Source organism: Prionailurus viverrinus, chromosome B1 (genome assembly GCF_022837055.1).
Source record: "Prionailurus viverrinus isolate Anna chromosome B1, UM_Priviv_1.0, whole genome shotgun sequence".
NCBI classification, from domain to species: domain Eukaryota; kingdom Metazoa; phylum Chordata; class Mammalia; order Carnivora; family Felidae; genus Prionailurus; species Prionailurus viverrinus.
The window spans coordinates 144,812,155-144,832,287 of NC_062564.1; the positions used below are offsets into that span (position 1 = coordinate 144,812,155).

General features: G+C 36.5%; 1 protein-coding gene across 2 annotated transcripts in view; it reads right to left on the bottom strand.

Annotated features, from left to right (window-relative positions):
• Window positions 1–494: 494 nt before the first annotated feature.
• USO1 (USO1 vesicle transport factor) overlaps window positions 495–20,133 on the bottom strand; it is a 95,432-nt gene continuing 75,793 nt past the window's right edge. For both annotated transcript variants that reach the window (XM_047855858.1, XM_047855857.1), the window contains 11 exons: window positions 14,798–14,908; window positions 14,355–14,473; window positions 13,816–13,997; window positions 13,415–13,536; window positions 10,679–10,817; window positions 9,540–9,703; window positions 8,763–8,852; window positions 4,914–5,012; window positions 2,781–2,888; window positions 1,594–1,809; window positions 495–864 (listed from right to left, as the gene is read on the bottom strand). In XM_047855858.1, the coding sequence (XP_047711814.1) occupies window positions 775–864; window positions 1,594–1,809; window positions 2,781–2,888; window positions 4,914–5,012; window positions 8,763–8,852; window positions 9,540–9,703; window positions 10,679–10,817; window positions 13,415–13,536; window positions 13,816–13,997; window positions 14,355–14,473; window positions 14,798–14,908 (1,440 nt within the window). In that variant the 3' untranslated portion in view covers window positions 495–774. The remainder of the gene's footprint in view (window positions 865–1,593; window positions 1,810–2,780; window positions 2,889–4,913; window positions 5,013–8,762; window positions 8,853–9,539; window positions 9,704–10,678; window positions 10,818–13,414; window positions 13,537–13,815; window positions 13,998–14,354; window positions 14,474–14,797; window positions 14,909–20,133) is intronic.

Genomic DNA, 20,133 nt, shown 5'->3' on the forward strand with positions numbered 1-20,133 from the left:
AATCTGAGTTGTATGAACTGTTATTTTGTAATGTTTTAAAGTTTAGCTTAAAATAAAACCCAACCCAACCCAACCCAACAGCATGCTAATACACTGTTGCAAAACATTCTGAGAAACACCCTCCTCATCTGTGAGTGTCAGTATCCTTCCGGGTCTTCCCTGAAAAACAATACAGAGTGCAGCCATATCAGGTGTCAAGGCACTCATTCTAAACTGTCCTATCCTGCCCATCTTAGGAGTCACATTGGATGGAGGGCTGACGATCTATATTATGCCCCAGCCCATGCTATCTTGCCTTTCAGTAAATCCATTTCTTTAAAGGGAAATCATTAGCTAAGAAGCCCAATGCTGAATTTAGAAACAATGATTCCAATACACATTAAATCGAATGTGTTAGTACTTAAAGTCACGTATTCTGAAAAGTGAAAATAATAGACTAATACAGAACATAGGTAAACAACCAATAAACTAAGGCAAATAGCACTGCCACCACATGCTTTAAAATGGTGTATTTTTAGTGTCTGAAACTCTTCGCAAATTATCATTCGGAACAATTCAGATGAATTTCAATAAAAGATGTGTTCTGCAGGAAGTTAGTTTTAGGGTGTTCAATATGGGTGGCATCATTAAAAAATACATCAATAGTCTTATTAGTGAGTATTTTCCATTTGGGTTTCTAAATCTTTATTTTCTGTGGAGGCAAACCAAAGCACTGTCTTAAGACTCCATCTTCAAAGTTACAATATAGTCTCTACCATTCCTAGAGATTTAAAGCTAGATAGGACCCTGGTCCTTGCCATTATCTTCATCTTCGTCTTCCTCATCATCTTGGTCTCCGGATTCAAGTTCATCCTCTTCTTCAACCTAAAGGGAATATGTACATTTGAACACTGTTAAGATTTGTTCACTTCATTTTCAACATGTAATGACACGTACCACTTGATAAATTCTTTATTCCAGTAACTGTAGCAGATTACAAGCCATCTGATTTCCTTGATGATGATGATATGAGAGGAGATATACAGCTTAACAGGTCATACCTGTCTACACACAAATCTGGACCAAACATGACAAAAGAGAATGGCACATCTGGATAATGAGAGTCTTATGACCACAGGACCAAATCAATTCATTACTAGGCTCAAAGCCCAAAAGAGAGCCAGTTAACAAATACTGGAAACTGTGCCTGTATGGTTTACATCAATTCACTGAACACCAGGAAAGCAATGCAGATGACACCTCATTCATGTACCTACATATTTACGCCTGTAATAATGGATATCTAGGCACAACACTTCCATGCTACAGTACAATTTTTAAAAATATATTATAGGGGCACCTAGGTGGCACAGTTAAGCATCTGACTATTGATTTTGGTTCAGGTCATGATCTCACAGTTTGTGAGTTCAAGCCTTGCATCAGGCTCTGTGCTGATAGTGCGGAGCCTGCTTGGGGATTCTATCTCTCCTCTCTGCCCTTCCCCTGCTTGTACATGGTCTCTCTCTCTCTCTCAGAATAAATAAACTTAAAAAAATACATACATATATACATATGCATGTACAGATATAATTTTTGGAAAGATTTCAATCTTACCGGGTGACCAAGTTCCTTGAGTTTATTCTTTAATGAAAATATTTTCTGATCCTGATCAGCCAACAGCACCAACAGATCATCTTGCTCTTTTTTAGAATCTGTAACATCCACCTCAAGTTTGTTTTTCTCATTTTGTAAAATGGCAATGGTGCTGTTAGATGCATCCAGCTGCTCTTTAATAGCAGCTCTTTCCTCAGACAAAGCTTTAATTTCATTCTGGGAAAAGAAAGGTGAAAATCAACTGATCTAAGATTAGCATTCATTCTCACAGGATTTTTAACAAATAGGCTCATTCTTTTTCTTTTTTTAGGTTCATTCTTTCTGTGATGATCTGAGGAGTTTGGCGGTGGAGATTTTAGGAATAGAACACACACACACACACACACACACACTCATCCAGTAACAAGAGAATTTGTTAGGCTATATACATCAAAGATGGTTATTATGAAAAGATACAGTTTAATATCCAAAAACTAGTTTTAATGAGCTGTTTTTCAAAAATCCTAAGAGATAATACCATTTCAGATAATTGTAAGAATAAAGACACAAAACATTTTACAGCAGAGGCCTGATCAGCATCAGAAATTAGAACTCAGGTTAAAAATTTTTTTAGCCCAACTTCATGCATACAATCTATAGCTTAAAGATAAATTTGATCACTATCCAAAAGGCACAATCACACATTACCTTCCCTTTTGCATTTTTTTATATGAATAAAAAATTCCCTTTTAGTTTTATTATTTCTACCTCATTCCTCTCTTTATGTTATTTATTCTGATTTCTCTGTCACACTAAATAGGCTGGCAGGATTTAATGTGCCCGTGTCCTTAGCTTGAAGGGAAGCCCACATGTGGCTTGGGTTTTAGCCCAAGCTGTGCTCTTTATTTCTTATTGTGATTAGACATTGACAAGAAAACTAAACTTTAAATGATTTCCACTTTCAAAGTACATCATATACAGTCTTACTTTATATATATGATGTCATCATTTGAAATGGCATTTAAAAAGGCTTCACTTGTGCCATCTTTACTCATCCAAATAGCAATGGCCATGCTGTGAGATAAAATTATACCCCATTAGCTTTCCTCATAAATCGAAGAATTGGGGACGTTAAATGAAATACAATCAAATTTCCTGGAGTCATTTCCTAGAATACGCAACAAATAAGAGTTTCACCAAAAAGCAACCTTTAATTCTTTCGTTTCCTGTAATAATGCTGATAGTCTTCCTTCCACGTCCGTCGTCTTTGCAGCTGCTACAGCTTCACTCTCTCCTGGTACAGGGGCTGGTTTTGCCTGAAAGTAGAAATTGGCGGGGGGTGGGGGAGGGGGAACACAGGCAATTCCAAAGGTTATTTAATTTTCTTGCTATTTTGAAACTATGCCCAATAGCAGAAATACAATTCCTGTACTGCAGAACTGTAGAATTCCTTATGTATACTGACACGCACTGAAGCGCTCTCCCCGGGAAGACCAGCAGTCCCTACAGCAGAGCAGGAGGCTGGGTCAGGATCGGGTGCAGCACTGGACCTCCATGGAGCATGAGGAGAGCTGGGTTAAGCAGCCTCAAGGTCAGACTATAGTTATAACATAGCATTTAATAGGCAGAGAAAAATTTTCAAAGCCCTTTCCTCAGGAAATTTCTAGAAGTTAAGTCCACATTATCTTCTCAGAGAGACAGGTGAGGAAAGAGAGCTAGATGACATAAATTGGTAAAATGCTAAGATTTTCTTAAGTGCTAATAGGAAATATTCTTAAATCATAGTGTTTTTTTTTTTTTTTTTAGTGTTTATTTATTTATTTTTGAGAGGTAGAGCAGGGGTCGGGGCAGACAGAGAATCCCAAGCAGGCTCTGTGCTGTCGGTGCAAAGCCTGACACGGGGCTCTCACCCACGAACCATGAGATCATGACTCATGACCTGAGCCTAAATCAAGAGTCGGATGCTTAACCAACTGAGCCACCCAGGTGCCCCATTAAATGATAGTTTTCTAATCTTTTGCCACCTTTTTTTTTTTTTTTCTTTTAAAGTACTGGGAAGGAGGGTGCTGATGTAACAAATACCTGAAAAATGTGGAAGGGTCTTCAGAACTGGTAGCAGCTAGAAGAGTTTTGAGATACATGTCAGACAAAGCCTAAACTGCCCCAAAGAGACTGTCACTAGAAATATGGACATTAAGGGCAATTCTGGTGAGGGCTCAGAAAGAAAGGGGAACTAGAGAGAAAGCTTCTATGGCCTTGGAGAAAACATCACCGTGAATAGAATATTGGTAGAAATACGGATAGAAAGGTTGTTTGCCTGAGATGGAAATGAAGAACATGTTACTGGAAAGTAGAAGAAAGAGATCCTTGTTATAAAGTGGCAAAGAAACTGGCTGAATTATGTTTTAGTGCTTTGTAGAAAGTAGAATTTGTAAGTGATGAACTTGGATATTTCATGGGGATTTCTAAGCAAAGTGTTAAAGAAAGGCATGGCCTGGTTTCTCCTTGCTGCTTACAGTAAAATGTGACAGGAGATACATTTTTTTTTTTTTAATCTTAAAGAATATGCAAGCAGGGGAGAGGGGCAGTGGGGTGGGGCGGGGTGGGGGGGTGGAGAGGGAGGGAGGGAGGGAGGGAGAGAGAGAGAGAGAGAGAGGGAGATAATGAGCCTGACATGGGGCTCGATCCCACAACTCTGGGATCATGGTCTGAGCCAAAATCAAGAGTCAATTGACTAAGCCACCCAGGCTCCCCGAGAGAGATACATTTCAGAAGGAACTGTTAAGCAAAAGGGATCAGAACATGAAGATTTAGACAATAGCCTATCCCTATTGCAATAAATGACAAAGTGTGTTGTGCTGAAATATCAAGGATGTGGCTGGACTCCCATTTGTAAAGAAGTTACTTTTGTGACTCATGGACCCAATCAACCATTTGAGCAGAAGCTGAAATAGAGATGCGATTATCTAGGAAGGATCCGGAGGGCCTTCTTATCCAATGGCTTGGATCCCTGTGTATTGCATGGGGTTTTTAATAATTTTATGCCAGCAGAAAACCTGTCAGCTTGGACTGAAGGGGACACAGATGGGATAAAATATAAAATACCAGCAAAATGAACCATCAAATAATGGATTATACTGATCTGGTGAGTCTGACTCTAATGTGGCTGTCACCATGGCCAAGAAGCCTATGTGACCAGAACTCTGGCTAGTAAGCAACCTAAAAGGGAAGGTGCAGTCTGACACATTTGCTTCTTTTACATAGTGGCTGAGAAATAACATCCTAACCTTGTGTTAACTATTTTTCAGGGGAAAAAAAAAAAAAAGTAATAATTAACTCACAAATGTTTCTGTTTTCTGTAACAGCTCCTGCTTTTCTGTCTGCAGTTTGGTGATCTCCACAGATTGTGAGTTTAACTGAGACTTTAATGTTGCCAGTTCCTAAGAGACAAAAATAGTTGAGTTGTAACATTAAATAGCATTAATTGCATCAAGGAAATATCTAGTTACAGGAAGAAATTTAAAATTATTTCCTTTCTTGACCTTTCTAAAATCACAACTTCCAAGTTTGAAAATCTAATTCTAAAAAACCATTCTTGAACTTTGGCGTCAAGCTAGAGAATTAAGCAAGTGTGTGATACATATTCACCTCTGACTTCTCCTGAGAGTCCATGTAAAAAATCACAAAGTAGGGGATGAAGGGAAAGAGGAAGGAAGGGAGGGAGGAAGGATGGATAAAAGGAAGAGAGAGAGGGAGGGAGAAACGCACAAGGTGAAAGAGAATGAAAGAAAAAAGAGCAATAAAATTGAGGAATTTCAGTAAACAAATGACAGTGGTAACTGACGCAGCACACCTGAGAAAGACAACTTAACTGACACTTGAGAAAGCCCAGCTGCTACCTGACTTACAAGGCACAACTGTTAAAGGCTTGGGAACTGGTACCATCAGATATCTCTGGAAGTGTGGGTAAAAATGGGGTCAAAACCAGCAGGGCTGGTTGAGGCGTGCCTGGGTGGCTCACTTTGGTTGAGTGTCCAACTTTGGCTCAGGTCGTGACATAGAGGTTCTGGAGTTCGAGCCCCGCGTCGGGTTCTATGCTGACATAGAGCATAGGAGCATATGCTGACATAGAGCATAGGAGCCTGAAGCCTGCTTCAGATTCAGTGTCTCCCTCTCTCTCCGCCCCTCCCCTGTGCTCTCTCTCTCTCAAAAAATGAATGGACATTAAAAACAAACAAAACAAAAAACAAAAAACCAAAAACCAAACAGCGGGACTGGTTCAAAGTCTGCTTAGGAAGACCACCAGATCCCTGTCCCAATCTCATGTATCAAGCAACTGTTCTTCTCTTGGCCAAAGACTAGGGGTTTATTATTTGCAAAGGGAAAATAGGATATTTTTAGACTCCGGACCACAAAAGATAGATGAAAGAAGTCAGTACTGTAGTGAAAAGGAGGGAATTAATTCAAAGTTTACATGTCATTAATAATGAAATTCCCAACTTTCTTGCCCTCTCCCCACCAGAAATGCACAGGGAAAGAAAGGCGATTTAACCATGGTTCTCAAAGAAGGGAATCCCCCTCACAATATTTGGCAACATCTGTAGACGTTGGGTAAGTGGTGGGATGCTGTCATGTAAAAAGCTAATTTATTCTCTTAAACCTTTCTATCATGTACATATGTGGCTTTCCTTGGATTTTTTTTTTTTTCAGTTAAATAAATGAGTTACATACACACTAAGATTATGGACAATTTTGGTTTTCTTTTTATACAGTATTTTACTATGTAAGAAACAAAACTGTCAAAAAAAGAAACAAAACTGTAATTTAAAATATATCTTTTAAAAATATGTATCCTTTTTAACAATGTAAAATTGAAAAAGAAAATAAATTGCAGAAAGGGGGTGCCTGGGTGGCTCAGTCGGTTAAGTGTCCAACTCTTGATTTTGGCTCAGGTCATGGTCTCATGGTTCGTGAAATTGAACCCCACGTCAGGCTCTGTGCCAACAACACACAAAAATATCTAGCTAAAGTTTCACTGGGAAACACAAAGAGTAAAAATTTTTACTTGGGATTTATAAACTAAGATCATTTATTAATAACTAATTCCCTTTAATTTTAATATAGCTCTAGTGTAGGTAGACTTAATAAAACCCAAACAGTATATTAATTTTCCTCACAAGAATAAAACACTGTGGACAAATATTGTAAATATTGTAAATCCTTAATGACAAATTATTATTATTATTTTTAAAGCCTGACTGTAGAATCTACTCTGGGGTACATGGATATTATCAAAATATGACACAGTTTCTCTGTGTACGGTCACTCCTCTCTTGGATCAGCCATGTCAGTGGGCTAGGACCAGATGACTAGTAGAGGAGAAGGAAGTGAATTTAGGTTGTCTGGGCCGCTGACTTCTTCCTTTAGAATTACTTTTTGTTTTTTATTTTTTATTTAAAAAAAAATTTTTTTTTCAACGTTTATTTATTTTTGGGACAAAGAGAGACAGAGCATGAACGGGGGAGGGGCAGAGAGAGAGGGAGACACAGAATCGGAAGCAGGCTCCAGGCTCTGAGCCATCAGCCCAGAGCCTGACGCGGGGCTCGAACTCACGGACCGCGAGATCGTGACCTGGCTGAAGTCGGACGTTTAACCGACTGCGCCACCCAGGCGCCCCTACTTTTTGTTTTTTAAAAGAAACAAAAGAAACATACATTCTTTTTATAAGAAAGGAAGGAAGAAGGGTAGGATAGAATAAAAAAGAGGAAAGAAAGAAAAATTTAAAAGGGAAAAACTCAACTTGTTTAGGGATAGTATATTAAGGAGCAATCTGATACTTTTCTAGACTTTTCTTCCAATATTTAATTCTATACATAAGTAATTCCTTTCTCCCTTTTCTAGGTCTTATTAAACAAATATATTTAATATTCTATATTCTATTAATAAAGTTAGATCTGCATACCTACTTTCATTTTTTTTTTTAAGTTTATTTATTTTGAGAGAGAGTGTGTGTGCACAAGTAGGGGAGGGGCAGAGAAAGAGGGAGAGAGAGAATCCCTAGCAGGCTCCTGGCTGGAGCCCAAAAACAGGCTCGATCTCACGAACCATGAGATCAGGACCTAAGCCAAAATCAAGAATTAGATGCTTAACCAACTGAGCCACCCAGGTGCCCCTATACTAGAATTATAAATATTACGATAACCAAGTAGGAAAAAGTTTAATTTGCTTTTCTAGATATTATAAATTACTCTAGCAGAAAATTTTTGTTTTTCTTTTTTTAGCTAGTCATCTGAGATATACACAAGTTTATTCCCTTTCCAACTCTAAAAACCAACATTTTTCTGGAGAAAATGGTCTAAACACTGAATACATTCAAGTATGCAATTGTCATGGTCAATAGTAAATGAAAATTGGGCATAAGATTTTATATCTTCATATTTGCAGCTTATAAATACACTTAAATTTTCCTTAATTGTTAGGTCACTGATAATCTACAAATAACCGGGGTGAGATATTCAGATCTGTTAAAAAGAACACAATTAAAAAATAAAAACACTTAACAAAAAGCAAAATACCATTACCATACAATGTTTTTTACGTTTATTTATTTATTTTGAGACAGAAAGAGCTGGGGAGGGGCAGAGAGAGAGAGGGAGACAGAGAATCCTAAGCAGGCTCCATGCTATCAGCGCAGAGCCTGACACGGAGCTTGATCTCATGATCTCACGAACTGTGAGAAATCAAGCTGAAATCAAGACTTAGATGCTTGACTCAGCCACCCAGGTGCCCCCAATTACCATATAATTTAAAAAGCTCTTGGAGGGGCGCCTGGGTGGCGCAGTCGGTTAAGCGTCCGACTTCAGCCAGGTCACGATCTCGCGGTCCGTGAGTTCGAGCCCTGCGTCAGGCTCTGGGCTGATGGCTCGGAGCCTGGAGCCTGTTTCCGATTCTGTGTCTCCCTCTCTCTCTGCCCCTCCCCCGTTCATGCTCTGTCTCTCTCTGTCCCAAAAATAAAATAAACGTTGAAAAAAAAATTTTTAAAAAGCTCTTGGACTTTCAAATAACTATCTTCACTATCAAATTTTGCTTACATTAGCAAAAGTAGTTCTAGATTAGTGAAACTACAGAGCTGTTACTCTATTATAATTAAACCAACACAAAATAGAACTTGGATCAAGCCAGAAAATTACCTGTTTTAATTCTGCAATTTGTTCAGAATCTTGAGCAGAAGCTGTTGCTGAAGACTGTTCATTTGTGCCAGGTGATGCTTGGGAAGATTTCTACAAATACCATAGAAATAAACTATGAAATAAATTTATTCTAAAGAGATAGGAAACAAAACAGAACTATACACATATAAGCGATGCCTTACAGAGGCTTACCAAAAATTTCACATCAACATTTTAGTTTTTATATCCAAGATAAAATTTCAACATAGCACACGCTGTCTACAATAGCTAATAAATTTATACTTATACCAAGTAATTATTAAATCTAAGCACTTATCTGAAGTTATATGGAGAAAGAGCATAAACACAAGTATTTATTAAGTGATTTCCATGTATTAAAAGAGCTTTATACACAGTAGCTCATTTAATTCTCTCAACACCAAAACAGATATGACCACTACCAATTTACAGATCAGTAAAAAAGTTTAAAGAGGTTAACTAAGTTGCTTAAATTCAATGAGCTGGGGAGTGCTGAAGCTTTAGACAGTTTGACACCAAAGCTCATAATCTAATTTTTTAAACGTAAACTCTATGCTGAATGTGGGGCTCAAACTCATGGCTCTGAGAGCATGTTCTACCAACTGAGCCAGCCAGGAACCCCCCCCACCGCCCCCCCGCCCAAAGCTCATATTCTAAAGCCTTATGATGATATTTTGGCTTAAAGGATCCAGAAAAATAAACAAACAGGATAATGAGAATTGCTCTTGACCTCTTAAAATTTTTTTAACATTTACTCACCAAATTTTCAATCAGAGAGTCCTTTTCAGCCAGCTGGCTTTGTAAAAGCTCCTGATTACTTTTTAATTCTTCTATCTCTTCTCGTAACCTCCCAACTTCTTCTGGCTGAATGCCATTCATCTGAGTCGCATCACTGTAAGAACCCTGATGCGGATTATCTTTTCCTATTAAAACAGGAATAAAGTTTGAAAAGGCAGCATGAAACTTAGGTTTTTCATTTCTTGAATGAGAAGATTTAAATATAAAAATATAAAATTTCCTTAATTCAATTACTTTGGTGGCACTTTTGTAATAAGCACATTTCATTTTTGCAGAACAGTGTACTGATAAAAATAGTGAAGTGATGATATTTTCAGGTTTCTGGGGAGAAACACAGCATAGTCTTATTAAGACTAAACTGCATGGTTTGGTGATCTACAATTAAGAATTACAGTAGTTTCAAATCCAATTTGGTCAATTAATATAAGAAAACAAAATCCCTTTTAAAATCTTCGCAAAGGAATAGTATTCTATGTGGACTACAATAACTGACCGATTATTGTTATAAATAAAGGAAGTAAGAGGTAATTTTTTCTGAAAATTTTAGTCACCTTCATATAAATAAAACAAACTGTATTTCTAAATAGCTAGCATTCCAATCATAGGCACTACAGGATGATGCTATTTATAAGCATTTGACTTACCTGTGCCAGGCACTGAACTAGAATTCTATATATTAATTCATTTGATTCTCAGATGACACAGATGCTATTATCAGTTCCATCGTGCAGATGAGGAAACAGAAAGATTAGAGCAGTCATGCTCAGTTGGCTATATATCAGAATCACCCAGAAGCCTGTAATAATTATTAATGCTTGGCTCCAACCCAACTAATTAAAATCAAACATTTGAGTGGGGTCTCAGTATTGGTGGTATTAAAAAAAGAAAAAAAATATCTCAGGATATTCTAATGTGCAGCCAAGGCTGACAATCAACGGAAAAGATACTGAAATAGGTACCAAGAAACCTGTGCTATAAACTCTGATTTACACATTTGTTATAGTGATTAAGGTTAGAGAAAGACTAGTCCGCAAGAATAACCTGTTAGATTCAGTCCAGCTTTTGAGGACACTACAACAGTTACAACCAGTTATACCTACCTAGCTGTACTTTAAGAAGATTATACTGATCTTTGTGTTGCTGAATCTGAGATACTTGCTGTGTGACTGCTGTCTGGAGCTGTTCATTTTGACATTTTAACGTAGAAATTTGCTGCTTTAATTCCTCAAGCTGCAGATCCTGTAAAACAAAACATAATTTAAGTGTTTAAATTTATACTAATTAGCATTAAGAAGATGAGCAAACTAAAAATCAGAGATCATTCTGGGTCATGATGTTAAAGTACTCAACAATTCCAGAATCACTCAACCATTAGTAATACATTAATGTATGCACAAAGGTCAACTAACATGTAGCAGAACCATAAAATTTCCAGTAAGGCCCCATTAATAATAAGCACAATAGCACAGCCTGCAATCTCACTGCAATTACTGGGGTGGGGAATGGTCAATTTTAAAAATTCCATTCTATGGTCCATCAAACCATTTAAGAAATTCATACCAAACTATTTAAGAAACTCGGTATATGTATACATGCATCTATATTACTTTTAACGTAAAAGATAATTTCTAGAATAGAACATTTAGAAAACCAAAAAAAAAAAAAAAAAAGAACTTCCAACTCTCACCATGATCTGTTTCTTTATTTTCTTCTAATTTTTTTCCAATCCAAGTGTTTTAAACTTGTCACACTCAGTCCATATGTCATTCTGTAGCTTTTACTTACTATTCAATTATAAGTTCCCCATATTACTAGTTTTTTGCAATCATAACTTTTAATGTTTACTCAATATCAGCAGATGCAATATAATTTATATTCAAAAGCAACACCGAGGATGCTTTCCATTTTTCTAGATAATAATTATCATTACAATAAATATCATAGTCATATTTTCATTTCCCTGTATTCTGAAGAATTTCCTTAGGATGGATTCTCAAATGTCATTCAGTTTATATAAATATTTTATAGCTCTTAATGCTTATTGCCTAATTTTCAAATGGCATTTTAAATGATGAGAATATTTAAAATTAACATTTCTAAAGCACAGTCATTATAGTAATTGTGTCAAATCACTCTTTTCTTCTTCCAAATTAACCATATTTATCAGCCCCAAGTGTAGGCTGTAACATCACATTCCAAGTATTTATTTTCCATTGCTCTAAAGATATTACATCTTACCATCTGGAAGTGACTCCATATTTGTACTAAAATATAGATGAGAAACCCTAATAACCATGGGTGGGTTAATGATTTAAGTTTGAATCATCCAAAGAAGATTCTAATTTACTGATTGCTTATAAACTGAAAAGCTCAGACTGAGTGCTAAATATACCACTATATTTTTATTCTTTCTCAGAATTCCAATCTCAACAATATAGACTGTGGGGAAGAACACACAGCGGTTCTCGTTTAGAGGGCTCTACCCAAGCTTGCACTTGCCACACGGGCCTCAAACTGTGTACAATCAGCAGGGGGTGGAGGGCAGTGCAGGGCAGAGGGCGCAACCTGCTTCACTGGACTGTCACCAGTATATTGTTTCTAAATGACACTGGCATTTTAATAACATCAGTACTGTCATCTTCCAGGTAATACTGCAGCACTGTTTAGGATTCCAATCAAGGTATATACCATGATGAGGAATTAAATGAGAGAAAGAAACAAGAAATACACTCTGAAGAAATGTAATAGAAAGTTTAAGGTGCTCAAGATAATGCAAGAGTGGAATTCTCTGGTGTTCTGAAGAGAAAAATGTCAGCTGATGATTCTGAGAATGCAGTTTTGACTTTCATCATCACTCTCCACTCTCAATCAACTCCTTCTGCTATTTTCAGCATCATCTATTCAGATGTGAAAGACAGAGCTCTAAGGATTGTATCCGACCCTTTATGCTCCCTACACATACATCCAGTCAGTACCAGGTCCTGCTAGTTTCATCTGCTTTGGTCACCACATTTCTCAGATCTGCCCCCTCTACACTACATAGCATGAGTTTTAGGGTCCCAGTAACACACATGTTTTTGAATTCTGTTCCACCAATCACTGAGTGACCCTGGAGAAGTTTAAATTCTGTAAGTGTTAGATTCCTCATTGATTTTTATATGAAGGTATTAATTATGTTGTAGGGACGACATGAAAATTAAGCAGAACAGTGTTTAAAATGTGCTTTGTGAGCACCCAAAACACAATAAACAAAAAACAGCAGCCATTATCATCACTGGCACCATCAATGCCCCAATATCCTCCCCAATACCTGCCATACCACCTCCCTCCCTCCAACTTTGCCTTTCAAGTTTCTACTTGGTGCAGCCACCAAGTGTCCCAAGTACATACAATAACACGTCCTGCCCCTCTCCCCTATTTCTCCTTTTGCCCAGCTTATTCCTAGTTATGCTTTTAGGACTCATGTTCTGTTTTCTCCAAGGCCCTGCTCTCACCTAGCTAAATGAGGTGCCTCTCAGTGCTGCCACATACCTTCAATTATCTGTATCACTAGACTTAATACGTTATGTGTGTCACAAAAACCTATTTATAGTTTTCTCTCCCCATGAGACTGTGATAGGGGAACGTGCCTGATTCATGCCTTCATCCACAACATCCTGCACAATCTTAACATGAGCTCTCAGTTTGTTGAATACTCAGGTAGTTCTGGATTATTTAGGAAAATAATGAGCTCTACTTTCTGTACCTTCTTGTATATGAAATGCCAGGAAAAACTCTTCCTCAAAGTAGAAAAGTATCAGTGCCCTAGAAAGTGTTTACAATCTGTCAATACATACTTGCTCTCGAATCATGTTTTTGTAGTGAGTCACAATACTGTCATGCTGTTCTAATGTTTTCTTCACTTCTTCTTCTTTTTTATCCTCTTCACTGGACTTATAAATAGCCTTAGTTATCACACCTATAAAAGAAAGCTTATTAAAAACATATTTTAAAAATTTAAAATGTTATTTTATTAAGACTTAATCAGTAAAAACATACAGCCTAAATGCATGACAGAGAAGATATAGTCTTTCCAATCTTACTGAATGCCAAAAGTCCTTCAATGAACTATAGACCAAGAGCTCGGAAGAAGCCCCTACTTTTAGGCTTACCATGTAATCTACATGTGTCCAGAATATACGTATACAAAATAATCATAGGCACTTTCTAATGAAAATCAATATAAACTTTGTCTTACCTTCAAGTTCTTTTACCAGCTTCGTAAACTCATGATCAAATATCATGTATTCTGGACTGGGGAAGTTTGGCTGCGGTTTCTGAGATGCTCTGGAATACAATTCATGTTTGCTAATAAATCCTAGTTTCTCTATGAAGTTTTCTTTGCCAATCCTCTTCTCTATTAGTTGTTTTAGTTTCTCTCTACAGAGACAAGGACATTGAGATGCTTTTAAAAAAAGTCATAACAAGGGGCGCCTGAGTGGCTCAGTCGTACGTATAGCATCCGACTCTTGATTTCAGCTCAGGTCATGATCTCACGGTTTATGAGACTGAGCCCCATGTGGCTCGGGATTCTCTCTCTGCCTCTCCCTTGCACACCTGTGCACACACACACACACACACACACTCTCTCAAAATAAATAAATAAATAAACATTTTTTAAAAAGTCATAACAAAACACAAAAGCTTGGTCTACATTATGTTTTGGCAGAAAAAAATGTATCATTATCACTTGATGCATTAGCAGTCATTTTCCCCTGGCATCTTCCCCCCACTTACTTCATGTAGCTCTCAAGTGAGTTATCATTGAAGTAAATCGAAATGCCCAACAGAAGGGCACATAAGCCTTGTACCAACTGCTCTTCCTCGCCAAGATTTTCTGCAATTTGTCCCGTAAGCTGAAATTTTTGTTAAGGAAACTAATGGTTCATAATATCTAGCGTATTTTATTTTACAGTTTGAATTTGACATACATTTCATGTAAGAATTTCTACAAAAATTCTATGTATAGTCTAGGCAAGCATAAAACAAACAATGGCACACAGACACACACACACACACACACAGACACACAGCGTAAGCAAGCATCATTACGACCATAACAGTTTGAAAAGCTGCGACACAGCTGAAGAGAATTCAAATATTTAGAACACAGAGCTACCTCTAACGCAGAGGAAGAAATAAGCATACTTACATGTATCTTACTAAAATATAAAGGATACAAATGGAACATTGGCTGAATTGTGAAGAAAATGCGTTACAGCAATGGGGCAGTTGCTTAACCAGGTACAAAGCAACATTAGTAACCCAACTCTTGTCTGTATTTTGCTTCCCTGCAATAGACAAGTTGGCAGAAATCTCATTTACTTCTTTTAAACTTAATGTTGCCCTAAGACCCCCTCCACTTGCATTAAAAGATCTTTACCATCTTATAAAAGATGTATTAGGAATCTAGACATAAAAAACCGAACAAGAGAATTCATTCTTTTGTCCTTTATGGGTCATATTTCTCAAAATGAACAGAAGGCAGAAATTAGAATTGATTCAGGTTCATAAACATATACCAGGTTATCCAAAATACTATCAGTGGAAAAACCTGGTCTGCTAAGGAAGATGCATAATGTGAATGTTTGAAAAAATTTATCAGTCTGAAACACTTTATAATAACATAAACTTGCCAGGCAAATTTATGATGTTCCAATTAGAATTTTAGAAACAAGTTTCTGATGAGAGGACAATTTCTACCTTCTTCAAAAATATTAGGAAAAATAAAAAGAAATCATCTCCTGAATTATTTAGTCACATTCCATTAGAATAATAAACCATGTTGCAAACTCACTGACAACATGCCAAATAATGAGAATCACAAACATAACGAAGAAGAAAAAGATTTCTTTAAATTAGCTAACTGCCCCAAACCACTAATTATTACTGCTGCCAACTATAGTTAGACAATATTGAAAACTAGCACATCCATCAAAATTACAGTTTCCTAAATTTTTATACAAGACATTTGTATCTCCTATGTGGGACAGTCTCTTAGCTTATAATGTTGCCACTGCCCATATTACATTATATAACCTATAATTTTGTTTAAGAAAACAAAACTTGTTCGTAACAAGTGGAAATTAGCACAGTAATGCATTACTTTGACATAGTCTCAGAAAATATCCAAAATACAATTATTCAAAGCTAGGCAAAGAACAGATTTAAAGTAACAATCATTATGCTTTGAAAAACCATTCAGACTATTCCAATTTCATGAACTTTGATGTCAATACCCTGGCCTTTTTATAATCTGTTTTCAAGTATATTTAATATTTAATTAAACAAATTCAAAATAGACTTCTTCAAAGTGATTTGCCACCAAAGAAGCATTAATTAGCATGAATCTGGCTTTTACATGATGCATTATTCTTACGCTTTCCTTGCTCTGTCATTACCATGCCCATGATGTATCTTCATGTTACCCAAGTAAATTTAAAAGTTAAAAAATATATAGTTATTCTCAATCGACTATGTGCCACAGAGAACTTTAATTACTCAAGTAAATAAATGAAAATACTTCATTGACTGCCTCTAAGTATATATAAAAGATTTATTACTATTTGGAATACCATTTGCACGTACCAAATATACCTGCGTTGTATATATAAGGGCATCCTATCAAATCAGTGGCTCATATATGAGTAAGCAAAAATGGAACTAGATTCAAATGTGGCTCTTCTAAACGTATATACCTTTTGGGGTCTAACTGAAGCATAAGAACAGCAAAGTTAAATAAAACTAGTTAGAATCAGATGGAACATCCCACTTAAACTATGGCAACAAAAGAAGATAAAGTATTCAGGAATGGGCCTAACCAAAACTACAAAACCTAAAGGAGGAAAATTTAAAAACACTTCTAAAGAGCACAAAAGTAGATCTAAATCAATAGAAAGACACCATGTCTTTAGACAGAAAAACTCAAGATCATAAAGACACTAACGCTATTTAAAATTTATTACATTAATGTAATCCAAACAAAAATACCAAAAGGTTTTTCTCTCCACAGAACTAAAAAAATCTGGTTCTCAAGTTCATATGGAGAAATAAACAAGCAAGAATGACTAGAGACCCTGTAAATTAAAAAAAAAAAAAAAAATGAAAAAGAGCAACAAGGAGATACTAGGTCATAAACAGACAGGAATCAAGGGATAGACAGAATGAAAAGTCCAGAGATGATCCATCTACAAATGGGAATTAGTTTATGAAAAAGATAGCATATAAGCATTAGTGGGATACAGGAGGACTTACAAAATGTTGGGACAACTAGGCAGCTATCTAAAAAAAGATCAAAGGATCTATAACTCATACTGTTCATCAAGAAAAATGGAACAAAGATTTAAATGCAAAAAATGAAACCAGAAACTGTGAGATGAAAATATGGGTAAGTCTGTTAAAATCTTCAAGTGGGGAAGGCCTTTCTAAAAAGTATGATATAAAATGTAGAAGTGATAAAGGTCTCATTAAAAAAATCCAAAACAGGGGCATCTGGGTGGCTCAGTCAGTTAAACGTCTGGCTTCGGCTCAGGTCATGATCTCACGGTTCATGGGTTCGAGCCCTGCATCGGGCTCTGTGCTGACAGCTCAGAGCCTGGAGCCTGCTTTGGATTCTGTGTCTCCCTCTCTCTCTGCCCCTCCCCCACTCATGCTCTGTCTCCCTCTGTCTCAAAAATAAATAAACATTAAAAAAAATTTTTTTAAAAACCCAAAACAAAACACCAAGTCAAAAGACCAATAACATATCAGGAAAAATGTATTTGTAACTTATCACAGATAAGGGTTGAATTCCTTAATAAAAAATGAGTTCCTATAAAAGTAGAAATTATTTAACCCAATACAAAAATGGGCAGATGATATGAAATATAAAAAATGAGAATTCATGGGAAAACTTTAAGTGGTGTATAAATATACAGAAAGCTATTCAACCTTTTAGAATCAGAAATGCAAATTAAAACTCACTAAGATAATATTTTTCACCTTTCAACCGACTGGCAAAAATACAAGTCTGTTAATACACTGTTGGTGAGGCTGTGGGGAATATAGCTCACTGCAATCTTATTTCGCACTTTGCTAGTGGTTCAAAATGGGATTAGGTAGGGAAAAAACAAGGAACAGAACAGTGAATATGCATAAAAAACACCCAAAGACACCAGAAGAAATAAGAGGCAGGGACCCAGGACAGGGGTGAGGCCATGACTTCTTATTGTATACTTTTTATAACATTTCTAAATCATGTATATACGTATATATGTATTTTAAAGTGCATGTATGTGTGTGTGTACACACACACACACACACACACACACTTTTAAAGGACTAAATTTAATTCTAATAGTGGCAGTGTGGTGTCAGTGAAAACATTTGGTTGAGAATTAGAAGAATCAAATCTTCTATTGTCCTACCTTGTGGAAGTTCAACATGCTATGTGGACCCCAATTTCCTCATTTAGTGAACCAAGGCCTTTGGACTAAATAATCTCAAACACAGAAGTTACAAGGATAGGCTCTGAATACCAGGATTTGTATCTTGGTTCTAAAACTCAACATCCTGAAACTTTATCATTATCCTTCAATAGCAGTAATAATTAATACCCATTTCATAGAGTTGTGGAGTGGATTAAATGGGTTAATACACATTAAGAACTTAGAACAGCACATGGTACACAATAAGTGTTTCATGAGTGCTATAAACTATGAACCATCCCTTCTAGTTATACAATTCTATGCTACCTACTACTGTATTAAAAGTAGAATAATGCCCCAAATTTAAAATAGATGGCACAGGGGCGCCTGGGTGGCTCAGTCAGTTGAGCGTCCGACTGTGGCTCAGGTCATGATCTCACGGTTCATGGGTTCGAGCCCCGCATTGGGCTCTGTGCTACCAGCTCGGAGCCTGGAGCCTGCTTAGGATTCCGTGTCTCCCTCTCTCTCTCTCTCTCTGCCCTCCCCTGCTCATATTCTCTCTCTCTCAAAAATAAAGATTTAAAAAAATATTTTTTTTTTTTTTTAATTTTTTTTTTTCAACGTTTATTTATTTTTGGGACAGAGAGAGACAGAGCATGAACGGGCAAGGGGCAGAGAGAGAGGGAGACACAGAATCGGAAACAGGCTCCAGGCTCTGAGCCATCAGCCCAGAGCCCGACGCGGGGCTCGAACTCACGGACCTGTGAGATCGTGACCTGGCTGAAGTCGGACGCTTAACCGACTGCGCCACCCAGGCGCCCCAAAAAAATATTTTTAAAATAAAGTAGATGGCACAACAAAGTTTGAACTAGGAAAAGGAAAAAACAGTAAAATTGCTAGGATAAACTTTTTTTTAAACCTCAATGAAATACAGGTCGTCCTTGCTTTTTTGCTAGGTTAATAGAAACCTATGACTATTGGAAACATGCACAGTGAGGACTGTGTAATAATACTTTTTTGTGCAGACTGTATTATTATGATGTTCATCAAACCATGATTTATAATAAAGAAAATGGAAGATAAGTATACAAAAATAAGGAGATGGTTAACTAACCAATGGTATATTTATTTGGTGAAATATTATGCAACCATATAAAGTTATATTTATTTAGTGTTTAAGAACATGGAAGATATCTGTAAGGAAAGAGGCAGCATACTCAATGGAATCTAATGTATGATCACCCCTATGTAAGTAAATAGTATAGAAGAAAAAAGACTGAAATTTAACCAATAGTTACTTTTGGGTAGAAGTCCCACTTTCTACTTTTTTATTTTTCTAAACTTTCCAAAATGAAAAGAAACTAAACTATTAATGAGTGCAAAAATGCTATAGTGTTTGTCCAGTGTACAATCACAAAATGTTAGTAAGATCAACCCAACAAAATCCTGATGAAGCTGCTCTATCATCCAAAAAATAAAATTAGAGATTAGACCTTAAAGGCTATCAAAACATTCTATGTCATTGCACTCTGATCTTCTGATGGATTCTTTAGAAGATAAACACCAAGAATAGCTAAAAAAAAAAAAAAAAAAAGAAAGAAAGAAAAAAAGTCCACACTCCACTTCATAGAATAGTTTCATAAAACTCTTCGTTTATATGTTTATGTGTGTTTGTGATTGTTTATAGGTTCAAGTCAAGAAAAAGTATGTATCTCTTTAGCACTCCAGAGTGTATGAACCACTGAGATGTGGAGAAACAAATGGATGCTGAAATTGTAATTTCAGAGCATTCTGAGGGTTTAGTTACTAGAAATCACAGATTTTACAGGCTGGAATGGAACCACAAACAAAATAAATGAAGCTGAATTACCTTTAAGATAGACTATTATGTTTTCCTTATTATTTTCTATCTAAATAATTCCTCTTGTTCCTACTTTGTGGATTTCAAGTGTAGTATTTTACACTGTGTATAGAAATATGACAAGCTAACATTTTAAATTTCTACTCTTCAAGTACTGAAATGAAGTTCTAGAGTGTTATGATTAGACTCACTTTCAAGCAGTGGCCTCTGGCAATAGAGATTTAATAAGAAAGGGGCATGATGGAACTTT